Consider the following 19539-nt stretch of genomic DNA (forward strand, 5'->3'; position numbering starts at 1 on the left):
TCAGACCGATATCGTCTTTCTTCTCGATTTGTAATCGCGTTTGTCCGTCCGATTGGAACGGGAAGGGGACTTATCTTCGCTTGTATACCGCGCGGCGACGTTCCTCCCGCTGGCCCGCGATCGGGCCCGCGAGAGCTTGGACCGCGTTTACGCACGTCTCAGACGCGTGTCTCCGGCGTCTGTTCGTCTGCCTTAAACGTTACGGGAGCTAAGATTAGGGGGGGGGGGGAGGTGCCTTAAACTGGTTTCGTAGGTATGTATAATATGTATACGGGTTAGTTTGTTGAGCCTGGGACCGCGGGCCCGGGTTACCGCCGCGGCATCGAAGGTTCGCCGGGCACCGGGAACCGCGCGGCCCCTCGCTTTTCGGCCCTTGTACTAAAAAAACCATAGTACCTCGCGTCGAGCTCGGCGCAACGGGGCCCGGTCGGGACCGGGACGCCGTGACGCCGGCCGCGCGTCAGTTATAAGCAGTCGCGGTTCATTAATATTATGGCACGTCTCAGGGGTGGCGGGCTGCTCGCGGTGACAACGCGTCCTGAGAATTCGGAAAGAGCGACGTCGCGGCAAAAAAAACGCGTCACGCCCGACGGGGAACGTCGTCGACGGCGGGCCGTCGGAACGACGGCACGTGATCGACCGACCACGCTCACGGTCGAGCGATATTCAGGGTCGTTCTAGGAACTCTGGAGCCAGGACCGAAGTAGGAACAACGTGATCAGCGGTGCGTAGGCGACCGCTGCGCTAGAAGACCATCGTCACCGCGACGCTCCTCGCCACGCACCGTCTAACGGATTTCTAGATACGTATCAAGTCTGTTTGTGCATCGCCCGCTTGATCAGCGGGCGATCAGGTTCGGTCGGCCACGACGTGACCGAACGTGGCCGGGCTTCAAAGTGCCGGGAGACCTTGGAAAATGCTCTGAGGCATTCCGAGATCTCGCCGATCTTTCAAGAAAGATTCTAAGTTGTACTGCTGAGACATGAGTGATTGCGCGGGTGACCACAATTGGACGTCTCGAACGCCGTAAGAGGACGATAAACGATCGCATGATCGACAATTCGTTGATCGTCCGCGTACGTCGATTCTTTAGACGTTCTCAGAGTTACCGATCATATCGTCGGCTTTCCTCTTGACGCCGCGGTCTTCCGGAAGCTGCTGCTGCTGCTGCTGCTGCTGTTGCGATTGCTGCTGCTGTTGTTGCTGCTGCTGCTGTTGTTGCTGTTGCTGCTGCTGCTGCTGCTGCTGCTGTTGATGGTGGTGAAGACCAATGCTCGACGAAGCCTGCTGCTGTTGATCGCCAAGGGACGCAGGTCGCTCGCTGGTTTGCAGCGACTGCTGGTTCAGGCGTTCAGCTTGCTGCTGCAGGCTCGTCTGCTCGGACGTCCAAAGGGTCCACTCGTCTCAGTAGTAACTGAATTTTCAGGGTTGCTGGTTGTTCTGCTGGTTGACCACGTGCTGTAAGGTGAAACTCAGCGCACGCGGGTCGCCGTGAAGCCTCAGCGCCTGCTCTAGCCGTTGCTCCTGCAGTCGTAGCGCTTCCCCTGCGGAGTTCAAGCATTTTCGTCAAGCTTTTGCGTCTTCTATGGTGCTAAACTATCCGGCACTGTGTCAACAAGCTTTCGCGTGCCTTTCGAGACCGTTTCGAACACTTTAGCTACTTGGATCCTCGGACTGTACAAAGTGTTCAAAGAACAAGATCTTTAAAGAACAGAACTTGATCTCCGAGCAACAAAACTTGATCTCTTCAAATAATAGAACTCGGTACTCGAAGAACAGAACTTGATCTCCAAGAAACAGAACCTGCTTTTCAAACAGCTATCGAACGACTGGCGGTAGCCAGAGTCTTACCGCTTGGTAATCTAACATGGCCAGCAATTCAACCTTGCCGAGACTCACCAAGGTCGGATGGCAGGTTATCTTGTTGGGACATCTGTTGGTTCGTGTGATGTCCCGGCATGCCGGAAGTGCTACCTCCGTTATGCTGTCCCAAGTGATGTCTGACGTCGCCCCCGACCGCAGAACTCGCCGCCGCTGCCGCCGCCTGCGTTACCTGTAGCAAAACGTTACACACCGTCTCCATTAGCTACATCGTTTCGGTGAAGCTTTACGAGGGTCTGGATGTTTGTCGGACGAGGCGCCGGTTTGGCGACAGAGTGGACAATAGACTTACAGCCAGTCTTAGCGCGGCTTCCGCCTGAGAACGCAACAAGGCTTCCGCCTGGTGCATCCTCAGCGTCTGTTCTGGTCCGGTTGCTTGCACTCCCTGTTGTTGCGGTCCCGTCGATCCTTGCGCGCCCCCGCTCATGTCACCGTTGTTGCCCATCCTCATCGCCGCCGCCAGCGACGCCATGTCCACCGGCGATAGATTCGGCGACACCGAATTTTGCAAACCTGAGGGAACACCGATCGGTTTCGGTTTCGATTAGTTGGAGGAGAGAGACACCTTTTCTTTTTTAGATGACGATGCTACTGCTTCTACACGGGGCACTACTTCTTCCGCAGCAGGATACTGCTTCTACTTTTCTATGGGGGGAATTATTTTACTAGGTATACCTTAGGTATATTCTATGTTTAGCATAGGTATACTTAGGTATACTTAGGAATATTCTATGTATAGTCTAGGTATATTTAAGAATATTCTATGTATAGTCTAGGTATACTTAGGAATATTCTATGTATATAGTCTAGGTATACTTAGATATATTCTAGGTATACTCTATACCTAAGTTTGGGTATACTCTATTCCTAAGTCTAGGTATACTCTATACCTAAGTCTAGGTATACTTAGGTATATTCTCCTAGTTATACTCTATACCTAAGTCTAGGTATACTTAGATATATTCTAGGTATACTCTATACCTAAGTCTAGGTATATTTAGGTATATTCTAGGTATACTCTAAGTATACTCTAGGTATACTCTAGGAACACATTAGAACACTGTTCCCGCGACGAAGCTACCTTTTTCTCAACAGAGCAATCGTACTTTTTCAAACAGGAAAAAGCTGTTCTTCCCGACGAGTAAGCTACTTTTCTCCACGAAAGAGCCACAGTACCCTCATCAGTCCCTCAGCTCTTGAAAATTCACCCATTTCCGCCCTCGGACACTTAGAAAGCATCGAATCTCTTTCTGTTAGCATTTCAAGACGTATCCCATCGAGATACGACTCGGTAAACGCAACATAAATCGTCGATGAAAAGCGTCGAGCAAAAATCGGCGAACCTTCAGAACCTCTCTGGCTAACTAACCATCCCTGGAGAATGCTTCGGGTTGATCAAACGATCGAACACCCTCCACAAACGTCTCCAAGCTATGCTCATTCAGATTCACGGCGTGTTATTCTCGTGATCGGTTAATCGCGGAGACGCCGTCGTTATCATCGTCGCCGAACTAGCGACATGTCCGCGATCTACGCGGGCCGGCCGCTCCGATAAGAAAAATCCTTGCCGCGGAAGAACAACACAATTGTAAATCAAGCGGTTTATCGGCGGAATAATTGGAACGAGTCCGTCCGCGGTTGTCTATCTGTTGTCCCCGGGAACGGACTCGCGTCGCGCGACCCGATAAGCGGCTATCGACGTCCTTGAACGGCGTACGCCGAGAGCTAAATCCCGCGCGAACGGATCCCGGGGGTCAGATCGATCCGATCGAGAGAGCCGCGCGTTCCTCGATCCTCGACGATTCTTACCCGCTGACGCGACCGCGGCCGCCATCACCGCCATGCGTTGCTGCTGCGACTGCATCTCGTCGTGGTACTGTTGCGCCGTCCCTGGTTGGTTGCCGGCCCTCAGCATCTCGCTGAGCTTGTTGCCGCTCGGTCCCGGCGACGCCATATTGTTGTTGTTATTATTGTTGTTATTGTTCAGCAGACCGGCACCTGCGCAAAAGTCTGCTCCCGTTAATATGCGCGCTCGCGGATGGGTGCCGTGGGCGAGGGTTATATATGGTCGCGTGTCTTTTTTCTTTTTCTTTTTCTCTTTTATAGTTTGGCGCTAACGCTACGTCGCTAATGATTAAAAAACAGCATATTTCTCACGGTGGTTTGTCGTCGTCTCTAGGCGGCGTTAATATACGGCAGTAGAGTATACGAAGTAGAAGAGACGAGAAGAGTAGTCGTAGAAAGTAGTAGAAGAAGAAAGAAGAGAGACGTTCTTATAAAAACAGAGACGCTCGTCATGATATGCGGGAATTACTCACACAAGAATTCGTAGATGCTTTATTTTTTTTAACTCTCCAGAAATAATATCGATGTGCATATTTTAACACGTTTGCTACAATCGCTGTCGCTGCGGCCTAAGCTCGGCGTGTTTGTTGCGGGTCACACATACTTTTGGTACACAATTACAAAAACGAGAGACGTGTGCAGGTTTGTCTCTACGCGTGGATCAGGTTTTTGATGGATGATGGCGTTTGTTTTCGAACGTGTGTCTCTGCGCGGACAGGCATTTGCCGCGTGTTTCCGTGTCTGTGCGTCAGTTTCACGTGGGAAAGAAAAGCTTCCCCGCTTTTCTCGAACGGGGTCTGCCTTTTGGCTTGTATACTCTGTCTATGTGTGTGTGTGTGAGTGAGTGAGTGAGTGCGTGCGTGCGTGCGCGTGTTTCTGTACGTGTGCGACGTGTAAGGATGAATAGTCGTTACTCTAAGACTGTTTCACGGGCACTCTAACGATCATTCCATTGACGACCGTTTGCAAGAAGACGGAGGAACAAGATCGGAGCGTACCAGGTTCACTACCGGCCGACGATAGTCTTCCGTTTCCGCTGCTGCTGTCCGAGTGAGCCGACGGCGACGGACACATCGGTGGTTGTTGCAAATTTTGTGGTCCGCCTGTTTGGCTTCCCAACACACCCAATCCCGCACCTGCCGGACACCAGAACCACGTTAGGACCGTTCGTTCGCGCGCGTCTCAGCTCGCGTTCGTATAAACGATCATAATTACACACACATTAATATACGTATCGGAGCGTATCCACGAGACGCGGCGATCGTAAACGAGGCGGTCAATGCTCGTCGCGATCGCTCGCGTTCTCTCGTCTACACGCCCAGGTTATCGCACACACATATACGTAGGCGGTGTTGCATATATATATAGATATAGATATAGGTATAATATATAATAGTATAACGATTATTGTCTGTGGAGACGACTTTGTTGTGTGTTTCGTTACCTAAACTCGAAGACGCGAGGATCTCTCTTTCCCGCCTCTCGGCGGCCGCGCGGCTTAAAACGTACTGCGCGGCGAACTGGTGTTTCGGGTCCATTCTCATGTGCTCCATGTGACTCAACAAACCTTAACAGCAAAGCAGAGGCGATCTCGATAGAGTTCGTTATTGGTCAGTATACACAGATATATGTATATATACACGCAGAACGGATAGACAGACACGATATATACGATTAAAACTTTGGACCTCCGAGACGTGTTCGAAATGAAAGGAAAAACGATATCGTATCGGAAGGTGAAAAACAAGTGCAAAATGACGAAAAGAAGAAGACGGAGGAGAAGAGGAAAAAGAAGAAGAAGAAGAAGAAGAAGTAGAAAAATAAGAAGAAAAGGAGGAGGATGAATTAGTAAGTAGTAATAGTATTAATAGTGGATGAAGAAGAAGAAGAATATGATGAAATGAAATCGGTGGTAAGAGCATTAACGAGGTAGAATAATATATTCATTATATGTACGTATCTGAGCGTCGTTATGGTTGCAGCAAAGAAGGAGGATATACTTACCGCTCTCATGAGTGAAGACGGCTTGGCACACCGAGCACGGCCACATCCTGAGGCTTGAGCTAAGCTGACTGGTCTCAGGATGACAGGCCAGGTGCTTCCTAAGACTACCCTCGTTGACGTAGTGTTTTCCGCACACTGGACACGGGTGGTTGGCGGTCCGTCGCTTCGCTAGGTAAACCCCGGCAACGGAGGTTGTGCAGTCAGCGGAGGGAACAATAGGGCGACACAATTTCAAGGTCAATGCTAAGCAGGATAAAGCTTCCCAAGGAGAACGAAAGCCACCGCCTCCATATATATGTATATATGTATATATATATAGATATATCGTAGATATCGCATTATCAGCATAATATATCGTCTCTCTCTCTCTCGCTCTCTCTCTCGCTCTCTCAAAAAATCTCATCTCGTCTCGTTTGTTATCAATGTTATCTCAATATCTTCTCTTAATTCTCTCTAGTTATGTATATATATATATATTTTTTGTACTTTTTATCTATATTTATTTATTTATGTATTTATTTATTTTTTTTCTAAAGAATCTCTTCGTCTTCATTCCACCTCCTCCTCCCTCTCGTCCTCCTCCACCTTATTTCTCACGCATTCGCGGGTACACACGCGCGTGTACGTACGTCGACATTCCGGTCGACCTCGAAGGCGAAGGGAGAATCCTTGCAGACACGGATAGCCGAGGACCAGAGGAGAGCACTGACCTCGGACGCACCGCGAGCTGCTTCTGCCGTTTGCTGGCTCCCTTTCACGAGCGAGGTCGTCGGCCCAAAAACCAAGATGCACACGCACGTACGCGCGCGCGCGCGCACGCACGCACGCTCATAGACGCACAAAGAAAACGTTCTCGACGACGAGTACAGATCTCTAATCGCTTTAGTTCTTTGTTATTTTATTTTATTTTATTTTTTTTTTGTTAGCGCTTATGCTTTTCTATCTCTCGTCGTTCGGATCCCCTTTTGTCTGATCAGCGGCGACGCGTTTTTCTCCAGCATCAGTTTTTCTCGTTTCGTCTTCTAGACACGTTCTCCCGTACATTTTTTCCCCTGCCTCTTTCTCTCTCTTTCTCTCTCTTTCTCTTTCTCTGTCTCTTTATACCGCTCTTTACTCTAGCCGTTCCCTCGCTATTCCATTCGGTACTCTCCTCTTCCAGGTTCTCTCTTCTCGGGAAGAAGAAGTCTCCGTCGTGCACTCTCTCGTTGCGAAAGGACACGCGTGGTTCGATTCGCTTCCTCTCTTCGGAGTTCGAGACACTCGATTCTTTTTCTCTGGCCCTCTCTCTCTCTCTCTCTTTCTTTCTCTTTCTCGGAGATTCTCAGGCGAAGAGCCGAAACGGCCGAGACCCGAGTCGCAGACTCTGGCTGGAAGACGATGGAGGAAACGAGACGACGCGAGCTCAAAAAAAGACGGGACACCCGCGCGACAGATAGAGTTAGTTCGCTGCGTCTTGTCGATTGTTCTTCTCTGTACGTCTATCTAATACGGATTCTCTAGATCGATACGCGCACGCGTTCTACGCGTCCGCGTACCAGGCCCACACACTTGACAGAACACGCACAAAACGAGAACGAGAACACCACCCTTACTCAAGCACCGGTTTTGTTTAAACATATAACGTAGATGTGTACACCGTGCCGCGTATACATGTACGATATACATTGCGTGCCCGGGCTGCCGTGCGGCCGACGCGCCCGCGACCCGCGCCGGCGATTCCGCGCGAGAAGATCGTCGAGAGCGGAGAACGAAATTCGCTCGCGACCGGGCTCCGCGGCCCCCGGACCGTTGACTTTGGAAATCCCCGGTCAATGTTTGCGGACCGCGCGGATTGCGGTCATCAATATTTGCGCTAAAACCGTGAAAACTCTTCGCATTACTTTCATCGAGCGCCGAACGTTTGCTCGCCGCGATCATCATGTACACCCGCGCCGATCGTATTTTCAAAGTCAACCTTGTCCCGAGAACAGAGTCCCTTTTCGGGCCGTGTTCACAGTCGCGTCTTATTTATAAGATCTCATTTAATCCGATTGTTCCCGAGGAAAATCTCGAGAACCGACCATCGATCTCGGTGGCGTCCGATCACCATGCTTAACCCTTCCTACGTCGAATGCAGGGTCCTTTCGACCCGCGAGCGATGAGACACCAGTTTCCAACGCGAACTTCATTGTGAGCCGAAACGATCCTGCATTCGTCTCCCGCGCGACGATCGAGAACCGTTCGCCTTCCGAGGGTTAAGACGGTCTTATAAATAAGACACGGCCGCGAGACGCCGCCCTTCGAGTCCCTTTTTCTCTCATTCTCCGATTCCGCGAAGCTTCTGCGCGAGAGACCGGCGATCGGGCGATCTCGCATCGGTCGCAGGACACCCCGTGCACCGTCTACACGTTACAGTAATATTAGCCAGTAGTGTACGCAAAGTATTAGTCGGTGAGTGCGCTCTAACTGTGCTACACCCCCTTTTTCCGTTTTCAGCGCCACAACAGAGTACGAAGAAGTGACAGGACAATGTGTGCATATCGCCCGCGCCAAAGCAAGTTTCTCAGGTGGGGGGGTGTGGGGGGTGTCTGGGGGGTGGGGTGGGGGGAACGTGAAACGTACTTAAAGACTAAGGACGAACCACCCCTCGTTCGTGTCTCCCGATGAGCGGTTGTTCCACCACTTTCTCGCTTCTCTTTCTCGCTGTCTCCATTCGCTCGTTCTCGCGTTCGCTCTCCCTCTCGTTCGGTTCTCTCTCGCTCTCTCCCTCTTATTCACCTTTCGCCTCGATCCCTCTCGCTCCGTTTTTAGACTTACTCGCGCAATTAAGGCACCCTCGTTACGTCTATCTCCGTTCTTTCTTTCTCCACGAAGGAATCCGCGCGAGAAACCCTTGCCGGCCCCCCGCTCGTTAGCTGTTAGGTGGGTGTTAGACGAACGGAGCTCAACCCAGCCGGAAGTCGGTGACCGGCGGCCGGAGGGACCAATCGTCATCGAATACCTCTGGCCATTCTCTTATAGCCGCCGCGATCTTTCTTCAGTCCCGATTCGCTTCGGCGACTTCAGATCGTTTTCGAAGGTCTCGATCGGTCCCCTCCGCCCACGGTCGCCGGAAAAACTCAAAGCGCGTCCCGAGTTAGGCCACCGTGTTATAGCGTTAGTGCGGAGGCCCGCCGACCACCGTGCTCTTTAGGTCGTTCGGCATAGTTCGCTGGTTCTCGCTCGAAGCGATCTTTAACGCGGACTATTATTCTTCCTTTCGAAAAAAACGCGCAATCGATACTCCAACGCCGAGTTATTCTCGTATGTAGTCGCGCCTATTGTTGTGTCTCTCTGGAATTTGGACCTTTAATCGATTGATTGACAGTCGTTGGCGGACGACTCGCGTTTTCTCATTTTATTTCCCAGTGATTTTTATCATAATTGCATAAGATTCGCGGTACAATCGTCGACCTATACGGACGCGAATTTTCGACGATGCCAATCGATTATTTTCAACGGAGAACTAGATCGTGTACCGAAGACTTGAACGATGGGAAAATCGAACAACTTGTCCCGTAATTTTCTCACGCGCGTAAACGATACGCTTGCGACTTCCGGAACGAAACGCGCAGCCCCGAAGTCGACGTTCGTCCCGAAAGGATCGACGACTCCAACGGAGCTGTAACAGCGCGCTCGAATTCTGTTACAGCCGAGCCGAGCAAATTGCACGGTCATCGATAAGGCAGGACCGAAGTAGACTAGATAATTTCGGATCGACGGACGGTCCGGCAGCGTAACCAGCGATTAGCTAGAGCACGGGTGATCGTTGGGCCTAGAAGAGAGCGACGCGACGGACAGGTGTACGGTCCCCAAGGTACACGCGTCGAGAGAGCAGCGTCGAACAGGAACAGAAAAAAGAAAGGAAACAGAAGCAACCGGAGAAAGAAAGAATGACACGGACGATGATCGAGGGTGCTCGATTTATCCGTAGATACTTACTGGCAACGCCGGAGGCATTCGGGTCCTTGTGGGTGTGCTTCATGTGCTCCATAAGAGCCTCGCCGCTGAGGAAGAGTTTGTGGCAGACGGGGCAGCTGGTTGCGTTCGGGCCGCCGATCAGAGTGGCGTGTTGCTGGAACACAACACGCTGTTGCAACTCCTTTTTTGCGGGGGCCGGAAGAAGAAGAGACCGGAAGCAGGCACACGCGGCGCACCCGGTAGAGAGCAGCCGACCCACAGAATACCACCACAGAGTGTCGCGAACCAGAAGCGCAGGACAGGCAGCGCACAGAACAGAACACGATTGACCAAGTGAGAGTTAGGGCACCAATTTGCCTCCGCCACCACGGACTAATCTCATTCTAATCAACTTCTTTCTTTTCTTTTTTTTCTTTTTTACTTTTTTTTTGCTATTTTCTTTTCTCTATTACTCTATTTACTCTTATAATCTGACTCTTTCCTTTTTCTCTGTTTTACTCTGTTTGCAACTGGGAATTCACCTCGAGTGTCTGGCTGAGGGGGAGCATAGGGTTTCCAGTCGATCTCGACGCGTTCACCGCGAGCAGGACTATCGTTCACGCTCGAGCTACATTGTCAGCCTTTTGGAAAATGTCCGAAGTCGATTCGAATCGAAATTGCTAAATGATATTTCCAACAGAGACTTGCAATCTTTATTTGTACGAACAAGTTACTATAGTTTTACGAGGCTTCCGAGACTGTTTGGTTGCAATACAAAATGTCACTGCTGAACTACGGATTTAATGCGTTTGTGACGACACTGAATAGATCAAACACAAAACTGCATAGACTGTAATTTTCAGCTTGTTATAATTACTGGACGAGGAGGAACATTTTCATCGAATTTATGCACATAATTTTTGTTTCGCACAAAAAGATCAGCGGTCCAGTTACTATAAATTAGCGCGACCTTTAACCGAAAGGATTTTAATACAGACTTCGGCGCAGAAAATCGAGTGGGTGTTCCAGCGGCTCGTGTAGCTCGAGCGTCAACGAATGCTCTGTATCTAGATTTCTGACAAACGCGATGTTTAACGAAGGAGAATTTATTCAATGAAACAATGTCCACGTGAATGGTCACAGTCTTTCGGAACTAATTTCGCGCTAGGAGGACAACGATTCGGTGTTTCCTTGAGTCGAGATGAACTGGTCCTCGGGGACGCAGAAGCGGAGGAGGTTCAGAAGTGGGACTGGAGCGGTTCTCGTCAGAGCGCAGGAGTGCAGTGACGAGGATCCGGTTGCGGGCTCGAATAATCCGTTTGTGTTAGGCGTGAGAGATCGTGAAACGGTGGAAGGACGTTCCGGGAAGGAGAAAGCGAAGCCCAGACAGGCGAATGTGTAAAAGCGCGAGGGCCGAAGATCGATCGGGGACCACGCACGAAAGATTTGTTCCCGATGTCTGCGCGGGAGTGCGCGCAGCTGGGCCGGATCGTTTCTCCGTCGATCGATCTTCGGCGAGCCTCGCCGATTTCAACGGGAATGCAAAGCATAGATCACAAACTAGCTACTACGACACAATCACGGGATGGCCTCTGTTGCCGTTCTGTTTCACGCGCTTTATGAACGGCGATCGACGGCGAACGCGTCGGACGCATGAAAAAAGAGAAAACGTACCGAAGCTACCGGTGCAACAAAGGCCATTGTTTGAACAGGTAAAATATGAAGTGAACATGAACGAAATTCGACGTCCTCAATTGAAAAGTATCTGTCTTCGTCGTTCAGGTGGTGACCTCGTGTTTTAAAGGAACAGTTTCGCGGTCGTCGTGTACGTATCTTTTCGATCCACCGGTTTTCTTTTTCTCCCCCTCCCGTTCTGTCTCCCCTCAACATTTTCTTTTCTCCTCTCGATCGTTATTCTTTCTCCCTCCCTCCCCCCTCTCTTCATCTCTCTCCCTCTCGCTCTCTCGCTCTCTCGCTCTCTCTTGGAAGAGTGCGAGCGCGAAGGTCGGTTTTATATACGCACACGAGAGGCGGGCAGGGGCACGCGGCGAGGAAAAACATGGTGGCCAACCTTGCTCAAAAGAGTGCTTAAAACGGCGAGAAAAAGAACACGAAGGAACGGAAAGAAGAAGAAGAAGAAGAAGGAGGAGGAGGAGGAGGAGGTGGTGGTGGTGGTGGTGGGTGGGAGGGAAGGAAAGGCTAAAACGAGACCAGACGGCAATGACCCGAAAGTTTTGGGGTCTCTTCACTCGCCTCGTTCCCTTCTTCCTGCCTACTCCCCGCCCCCGACATCGATGCAACGCATCCTTCTTCTCCTTTTTCCTCCTCTTCTCGATCCTCTCGTCCTCTTCCTTTCCTTTTTCGTCGCGCTCTCTCCTCCCCGCGGCCAGTTCCTCCTTGCTCTCTCTCCCCGTTGCCAGTTCCCACACCGGGAGGGCGACTCGTGCCCTTCTTTTTTCCCGGACCTGGGACAACCGCGGCCGCGTTGCGCCGATCAACGAACCAAGGAGAGCCGAATCTCGGGCAGGACCAGCTTAAAATAAGACCAGGCGTCGTCGACCTTACGCGCGTTTCGCCAAGCCAATTCCCTCCTTCTTCCTCATCGTCTTCTTCTTTCGATTCATTCTCTCTCTCCCCTTTCGCGAACATTTTGCCAGTATTTTTAGCGACCCCTTCGGGCCCCTCCCCCCTCCCGCCGTCGACCGTTGTCTGCCGTCCGGCGTTAGATCACGCGCAGTTTTTCGCGTTGTGAGATCATCGTTCCACCGACGCGGTGCGCGACGCAGGCTCCCGAGGCCGACGGTTTTCGCGGTTTCTTTTATCCGCCGGTGTATATTTTGCCAGCGCCAAGGCCCCGTTTCTTTTCCCCGGCCTTTTGTTCGGCTCCGACGAACTTCCTTGACCCGGGACAACCAGCGCTTCGAACGTAGTATGACGTCAGACGGGGAACAGGAACCAGAATTCGGCGGGACCCCTCTTCAGGGTCCTTGCCCTCCGCGATCTCTGACGCAGGTTCGACCGAGCTCGCTGCTCGCCCACGCGTCGTTCTCTCTCTCTCTCTCTCTCTCTCTCTCTCTTTCTCTCTCTCTCGGGATAGACGATATTCTTTCCAAGGCGGCCGCCTCCTCCTTTCGACCGGGCCGGTCCGGGCCGGGCCGTTCTTCTTTCTTCCCGGACCTGGGGCAACCTCGAGCCGCTTGCACCAGCGAGGAAGACGGCGAAGTCGACGTCGTCCGCCGGCGCTGCTGCCGCTGCAGCATGCAAGTTATTCTCGGAGGGAGGCTGCGGTCCGTAGGTTCGACGCCCCGACCTGGCCCAACTGGAAAAAACCGGTTTCTTCGCTGTGTGCTCTTCCTTTTTTGCCTGCATCCTCGCTTTTTGCACCGCGAATACCACGGCTCTGCTCCCTTGCTCTCTCTCTCTCTTTCTCTCTCTCTCTCTCTCTCTCTTCATCTGCAGTCGCTCTTTCTCTTCGTTCACGGTTCCACTATCCCCGCCACGATCTTTCTCTTTCACTCTGCCCAGCCGGCTTCGGCAGCCTCTCCTTCCTTCTTTCTCTCCGGCCGCAGAAGAACTCGCTCTCTCCGAGTGGATGCAGCGTGGGCGAATCCTCAAGGGACTTTATGATTCGCCGTGACCAGATTCATCTCTCTGCTAGAGTCCGCGCGGACGATGCCCGGACGACCGGTCTTCTCTATCCCCAATTCTCGCTTCCTGGTCCTTCCTGAATCACCGTCACGCGGTCCTAGGTTTTTACGTAAGGTAGCTACTTAGATAACCGGGCTCCTACCTAAAGAGTTAGCTAAACTTTTAGCCTCCTTGCGGTGCCTATATATTCGATGCTGCAGCGTTGGTAGCTGCTAAACTGTGCTTGGACTTTCCAAGAATGCTTCTCTTATGCTACCTATTTCTCTTCGGTGTTATATCGACGAATATTTATTTAGCTAGATTCATCGCTAGTTAAAACGTGTGCGGTAGTCAGGGTTTTTCCAGTCTCCTCGTAGCTTCTTCTTTTATTCGCCGCTGCAGCGTTGGTTGGGCCCGTTCGTGGCTAAACTATGTTCGACTTCTCAAGAATTTTTCCTTATGCCACATATTTTTATTTAATATTATATCGGCGTAATGTACACCGTAAACAGGATCTTTTAATCTTTCCTCCTTATTTTCGTTAACTCTCTCCGCGTGGAAGCCACTCGCGATGTTTGGAAATTTCAGGAGGACGTAAAGAAAGCTGTTACTGATGCGTTTCTTGCTTCGTAGCTGCCTGACAGGGTATAGTGTTTCCCCAGGAGTCATAGTCTCTCCAGTTTCAGCCGTCATTTTTGCTCTGGTCGTTCTCCAGTCTTCGGGTCCTCTTCTCAGAGGGATTTTCGTTATTTAAGTAAAGGTTAAACCGAATAAAAATCATACCCGTTCTAGGTGTTCTCTCTCTCTCTCTCTCTCAGCCGATAATTTTCATTGTTCGAAGCTGTCCCTATCAGGATCCCCAAAAAAGGTGGTGACTCTTAATCGATGACGAACGGTTTCCAGGTCTCTTCTTGGTCGATCGACACGCGGGGAACTGTAGCCGTCGAGCCGCCGGCCGATGGAGATCTTCGATGGTTTTTGCAGAGTTTTCATTAGGACGACGTTGATCTCCGTGCGAGGAAGGCTGACAATGTAGTTTACGGCGACGCTCGGGCACGGTCACGATCGCCGTTTTTCTATTCGATGATTCCTGAAGCGGCTCGAAGCGGACTCGGGCCAGGGAGTGGCGTAAAAAGGAAGTGGGTGTGAGCACACGCGAACCGATGCGTGACGCTGGGCTCGATGGAGCCATTTTGTGTTCACGGAAAGGGACCATCTTTGATCGGCCCGAGGGAGTTCGCTCGCGTGTAATTGTCCCGCGAGCTTCGGAGATTCGAGGAGCACGCTTTTGCCCCGGATATTAATGCCACCGAAGAAACCGGGCTCTTATTTAATCCGCTCCGACCGATCGCCGACACTTTTTAATCAAGCAAATCGCACCGGCGCGGCGCGCGCTCACCGAAATAGCAAACCGTGGATTTTCCTTTTTCCTTTTCGGTCCACCTTCGAACCGGTTTCAATTCCGAGAATTGGCTCATCAAACTTTCACGCTCGATTACGTAATCGAAACGACAAGAAAATAGAGATTCTACCGAAGTGAAACAAACCCGCCGAATAATCGGAGCCGCGAATTTTAGAAGAGGAAAATAATCGGCGAGATCGATTATATCGTCGCAAGGTTGTCGCGGATCAATTGTCGGACGGCTCGAGAATTTCTGCGAACGGAAACTCGCCGGTACGATTCTTCTTTTCTGCCGTCTGCGAGGCGTTGCGCTGTGGCTGGTCCCGTGACCGGATAAAAGCTCGGCAAAAATTGCCTTGGACGAGAGACAGCATCTCTTTTCTCCGGAGCAAAAGCGATAAAGTCCGAAGGCCGTTCTCGCGGCGCGCAATTCTTTTCCCGTCATTTCTCTTCTTTTTTTTCCCCGTTCGCCAGCCGTCTCCTTTCCTTGGCTCTCTTTTAGCCGCAACGAGGCCGCGAGCCTCGCCGGCAGACAACCTTCGCGCCATACAACAAACCAAGTCCGCGAAAGATATCCGTCTTTTGCTTCTTTTATCCTCCGCTCCTTTGCCGATCCGTAGTCGCCGGGTTTCGCAACTGGCCCGAGAAATTGTCTTCGGCTTTATTAATGGACGCGATCCGTGCGGCCCTTTCCGTGCGAAAATCTCTTTTATCTTCTTTCAATTCTCTCTGGTCGATGTTTCTTTGAACAATGCATGTGTACATATATTTATATATTCTGAATAATCTATTATCATCATGTTTGATAGGCCATTTCGAAAAATTGTCGTCTCTTCGAGCTGAGCAATTTCTGTCGCTATTTACTCGCGAACGAAGGATCCTGAAATGGGACGTTCTAAGCCACGTTTCCTGAACCACCAGAGCAAAATTTCCCCGACGTATTCTTCGTACCTATTTTTTTCTGGTTCATTAATTTTCCGAGTTCTTTTTCTAAAAGCGACGTCAGCTTCTTTGACATCAGTCGGATATAAATGAATCTTTCAACAATCGTCTCAATTCGGTGGAACCGTTGACTGCAATTCTCAGCAATTCATCTTCCCGAATGATCGACGAATTAATCTTCGTAATAATAATCTTCTCGTTAACAGTAACAATAATCCGTCGAACGGTCCCGTGTGCTTGCCCAGTAACAATAGAGGAAGGATTTGGACGGCGGCGACGAAAAAAAAGCCGGCTCGCTGTCGGAAATAATCCGCGATTTCTTTGATCGTGTTTGGTCTCTCGCGCCTCTCCGGCTCGACCCGACGCTTTTGTGGCCCGCGCGCATTGTTTCCTCCGGTTCTTTTCCATTTTTTTTCCTCCCCCGGCGTGTCACGCGCCGGTAATCCGCGCGTTATGCGTGTCCGATCGCCCCCGAGCACGGCCGGCTCGGCTCGGGAACATGAAAACGAAAAAAAAAAAAATGGAACTGTGACTGTGACGGGCGAAAGGGTTGAGGCAGAACGATGTTGCGCCAATAGCGGTTCGTTCGGTCGGTAGATTGGACGGGGAAAAAAAGCGACGGGGTGTCGCGGACAATAGCCAGAATTCTCCCACCCCTGCGCGCCGGCGATGATTTCATTAGGCTCGCCGTTCTGCCGATCGGGAGAGTGTGTACACACCGAGGCGACAAGGACCGTGGAGGGGAAAAAAGGGCCCTCAGGGGCGGGGTCTCTGAAAAAATTATTAATACGAGGGGCACCGGTGCGGAAGAAAAAAATGTCGGGGACCGGGAAGGGGTGAGAGCGAGGGGTCGACCGCGTTTCTTCTCGAAAGATTTTGGCAATTATACGGGTCGAGGTCCGGCTGATTTCTGCGGCCTTCGTTACGTTACCACGGTTCGAGCAACTCTGCTTGCAATTTGTAGGTAATCGATGCACTTTAATTTCAATCTTTGACCGTAAAAGCAGCTCGATCATTTTCTCTCAAATAACAAGTTTCGGAAGAAGTTGTTAAATTATGCGGATCCGAGCAATTTGTCGAATTATGTATGAAATTGCTGTCACTTTTGAACAATTTTTTAAGGAATTCTCAAGCTTATACTTTAAAATGAACATTAGAAAGCTGCTGGCATTCGAAGTGTTAAGAAATTGTGGGAGATCTTGAGACAATACATATTATTATTATTGTAAGTATTTCAAATAATATTTTAAAGTACATATTATCGAATAATTAAGAAATTGAAAGTATCCAGCATGGTTGTTGGATAGATCTACTTCTTAAGCAGTGATAACCACAATTATAAATAAACAGAGCTGCTCGAGTCGTTCAAGTTTATTAACACCGAGAAAACAGGCTAATCTGTGCTAATCTCTTGAATCACCTAACGCAAAAATGAAACTATCTCCGGTATTTATGCTCGTACGTTACAATTCTTTCTACTACTAAAGTTCTGCAATCTCGAGGGACTCGCGTAATAATCGAAAAATAATGTACCGAAGCTTGCCTCTATCGCAGTTGTCGAAGCTATTAATTTTTGTTTATTAAGATAACAGCGAGTTCAGCGGCAAAGGGGCAAGTGCAAGTTCAGCCATGTGCAATAGTTGACCTTTAAACGACCTTCAAGTTATTCTTATCAGATTGCAATTTAACGTCGACAGTTTAAGGATTCTTTATTTCTGAGGCTCGATGCTATTGATTTATTGATATTGCTGCACGAGAATAGACCGCTAATGCGTTCGAAAACTGTTGCAGCGAAGAAATGTTGCACGTTCGAGAAACTAACGGGCGTGCTTACGAGCCGCTCTACGACGGATTATTGAAAAATCGCGCCGCGTGTGCGTGCGCGCAACTCTCGTTCGCGGACGTTCGTTTCTGGTGACGGTGTATAATTACCAAAAGCTTTCGCCGAAGGAATTCTTCTTCTGGGAGGATGGTGTGCGAGCCGCCACGTAAGGCCGTCCCACTTTTCTATTTTAACGCGGCGAAACCGGCGAAGTCCTTCTGGAGTTTCGCCAGACGACGATGTTTATTCGCACGAGGGGGAGGTTCCGCGCGGAGGTGGAGGACGTGGTTTATCCTCTCGTCCCGATCGCGAGAGAGAGAGCGGCAACAAAAAAAAAAGAAGAAAAGAAAGAACTAACGAGCGGCGAGAATTTCGCGAGCCGGTGAACCGCAAGCCGAGAGCGTAACGCGAACGCGAACGCGACGTTTCCAGGTCCCGATAGGATCGGCGAACACACACGGAATCGTTTTCGATTATTGGATCCGTTTAGGGGCTCCTTCGAGACGGTGGGAAATCAGGGGAGTGGGGGACACGTGGGAGGGAGTCAATTAATTAACGAACGAGTGCCAGATACCAAACACGTGGAGGGCGCCTATTTCTACTCTCCTTCGAATTTTATCCTGTTTCGAGGTTTCTTTTAATATCCCGCTGGTGAAAGTATCGATTCGGAAAAGAGCATAACGAGTCGCAGTGTCGTCGACGTTACAGGCGACGACGCACACTCGTCTCGTCTCGAGCGGAGGATCTACGTGGAACATGAAAGGCGAAAGTTTTGCAAGCGAGAATCGAAATTACACCCGAAAGGAATTCCCATGGGCTCTGCCGTTATTGACCCGATCGTTTTACCTTTAATCGTTGCCATGGGTACTTGGAACACTGCGACAAAGAGAGACCAGCATGAAATGGAGATCAATTTGCATTAATTCTTATTTGAAAACATTCTAATCTTTCGTAATTTTCATTCATTCTTTATTTTCCTTTTATTTTTTGCTTTATGCCCATCCAACGTCCCACGTACGAGAGGAATAAGATAAATGGAACAAGCGTTTTATTATTCGTGTTTTTCGACGGGTGCTTTTTCTGAATTGATTTCTCTTTCCTTTTTTATTTTTTATTTTTTTTGTTGGCCGAAATTTTGATCTTTCCTTTTCGTTTTCTCTTCTTTTCTTTTCTTTTTACACGAATTCGAATTGTTCTCTTCGCTTTTTTCGTAATTTTGATATATTATTATTTTAACCGCGACGATCGCGACGGCGGCGGCGACGACGACGACGACGACGACGTGAATTTGGAAAAAAAGTGTCGAGAGAGAGAAAGCAGCGGCTTTTTAGAACACGGAACGAGATCCCCGTGGCGAGGAAAAATAAATCTAATGGCTAACGAGTTTTTACCGAGGCTCCGCGCGCTCGGGCAATTAAGAAGAGGGTTGGGGAGGGAACTTGATGGGGATAGAGAGCGGGCCGGGGGGGATGGTGGGGCAGGAGGGGCAGAAGGCCCCCGGAGGTGAGTCGGAAGAAGGTCGAAGGTACGAGAAAGTCTGCCAGGCAGAAGGGGTTGCGTATCGTGTTGCACGACATTCAACCCTTGTACCGCTAAACTACAGATAAATACGAAGGCTCCGCGCCACGCGAAAGTGGGTAAAGACGCGGCGGGAGAAGCAGCGAAGAAACCCAGCCACCCACGAGTTCGCAGTGCTCCGAATTTCCTTTTCGTTCCTTTTTTTAAACCCCGGCCCCCTTAATTGTTCGACACCTCGTTATTAGGCTGTTCGATAAACGGCGAGAACACTTTTTACTTTTTACCACTCGCACGCGGCCGTTCGTTTCACAGAACACCACCCCGATCAACCCCCTTGCTCCAATTTCGCTAGTTGCGCTTTCTATTTGCGGCTTTTCCAATCTTTTCGTACAGTTTATTTGCCATTATACACCGTTCTATGGATGCGGAAACTTTTCTTTACGTACTATGCGGGAGGAATTGTTCGAACAGCAATTTTAACAGCGCTTAATTTGTTGCATCGATTTTTAGACTGTTGAGGAATACGAATTTGCACTGTATTCAAAGCAGCTTCATTTTATTTCTAGCATTTTGATTTGAA

General features: G+C 50.1%; 1 protein-coding gene across 16 annotated transcripts in view; it reads right to left on the reverse strand.

Annotated features, from left to right (window-relative positions):
- Positions 1-1284: 1284 nt before the first annotated feature.
- The window catches only part of dati (zinc finger protein datilografo), a 117014-nt gene continuing 98759 nt past the window's right edge, over positions 1285-19539 (reverse strand). For 3 of the 16 annotated variants that reach the window (XM_076525219.1, XM_076525218.1, XM_076525207.1), the window contains 9 exons: positions 18288-18317; positions 9691-9850; positions 5731-5943; positions 5171-5293; positions 4725-4862; positions 3691-3891; positions 2174-2394; positions 1900-2053; positions 1287-1544 (listed from right to left, as the gene is read on the reverse strand). In XM_076525219.1, coding sequence (XP_076381334.1) covers positions 1423-1544; positions 1900-2053; positions 2174-2394; positions 3691-3891; positions 4725-4862; positions 5171-5293; positions 5731-5943; positions 9691-9850; positions 18288-18317 — 1362 coding nt within the window. In that variant the 3' untranslated portion in view covers positions 1287-1422. Of the gene's footprint in view, positions 1545-1899; positions 2054-2173; positions 2395-3690; positions 3892-4724; positions 4863-5170; positions 5294-5730; positions 5944-9690; positions 9851-18287; positions 18318-19539 lie in introns of all 16 variants that reach the window. The other 13 variants (XM_076525208.1, XM_033479957.2, XM_076525212.1 and 10 more) reach the window with 9 other exon arrangements.

This window comes from Megalopta genalis, chromosome 11 (genome assembly GCF_051020955.1).
Source record: "Megalopta genalis isolate 19385.01 chromosome 11, iyMegGena1_principal, whole genome shotgun sequence".
Classification (NCBI taxonomy): Eukaryota; Metazoa; Arthropoda; class Insecta; order Hymenoptera; family Halictidae; genus Megalopta; species Megalopta genalis.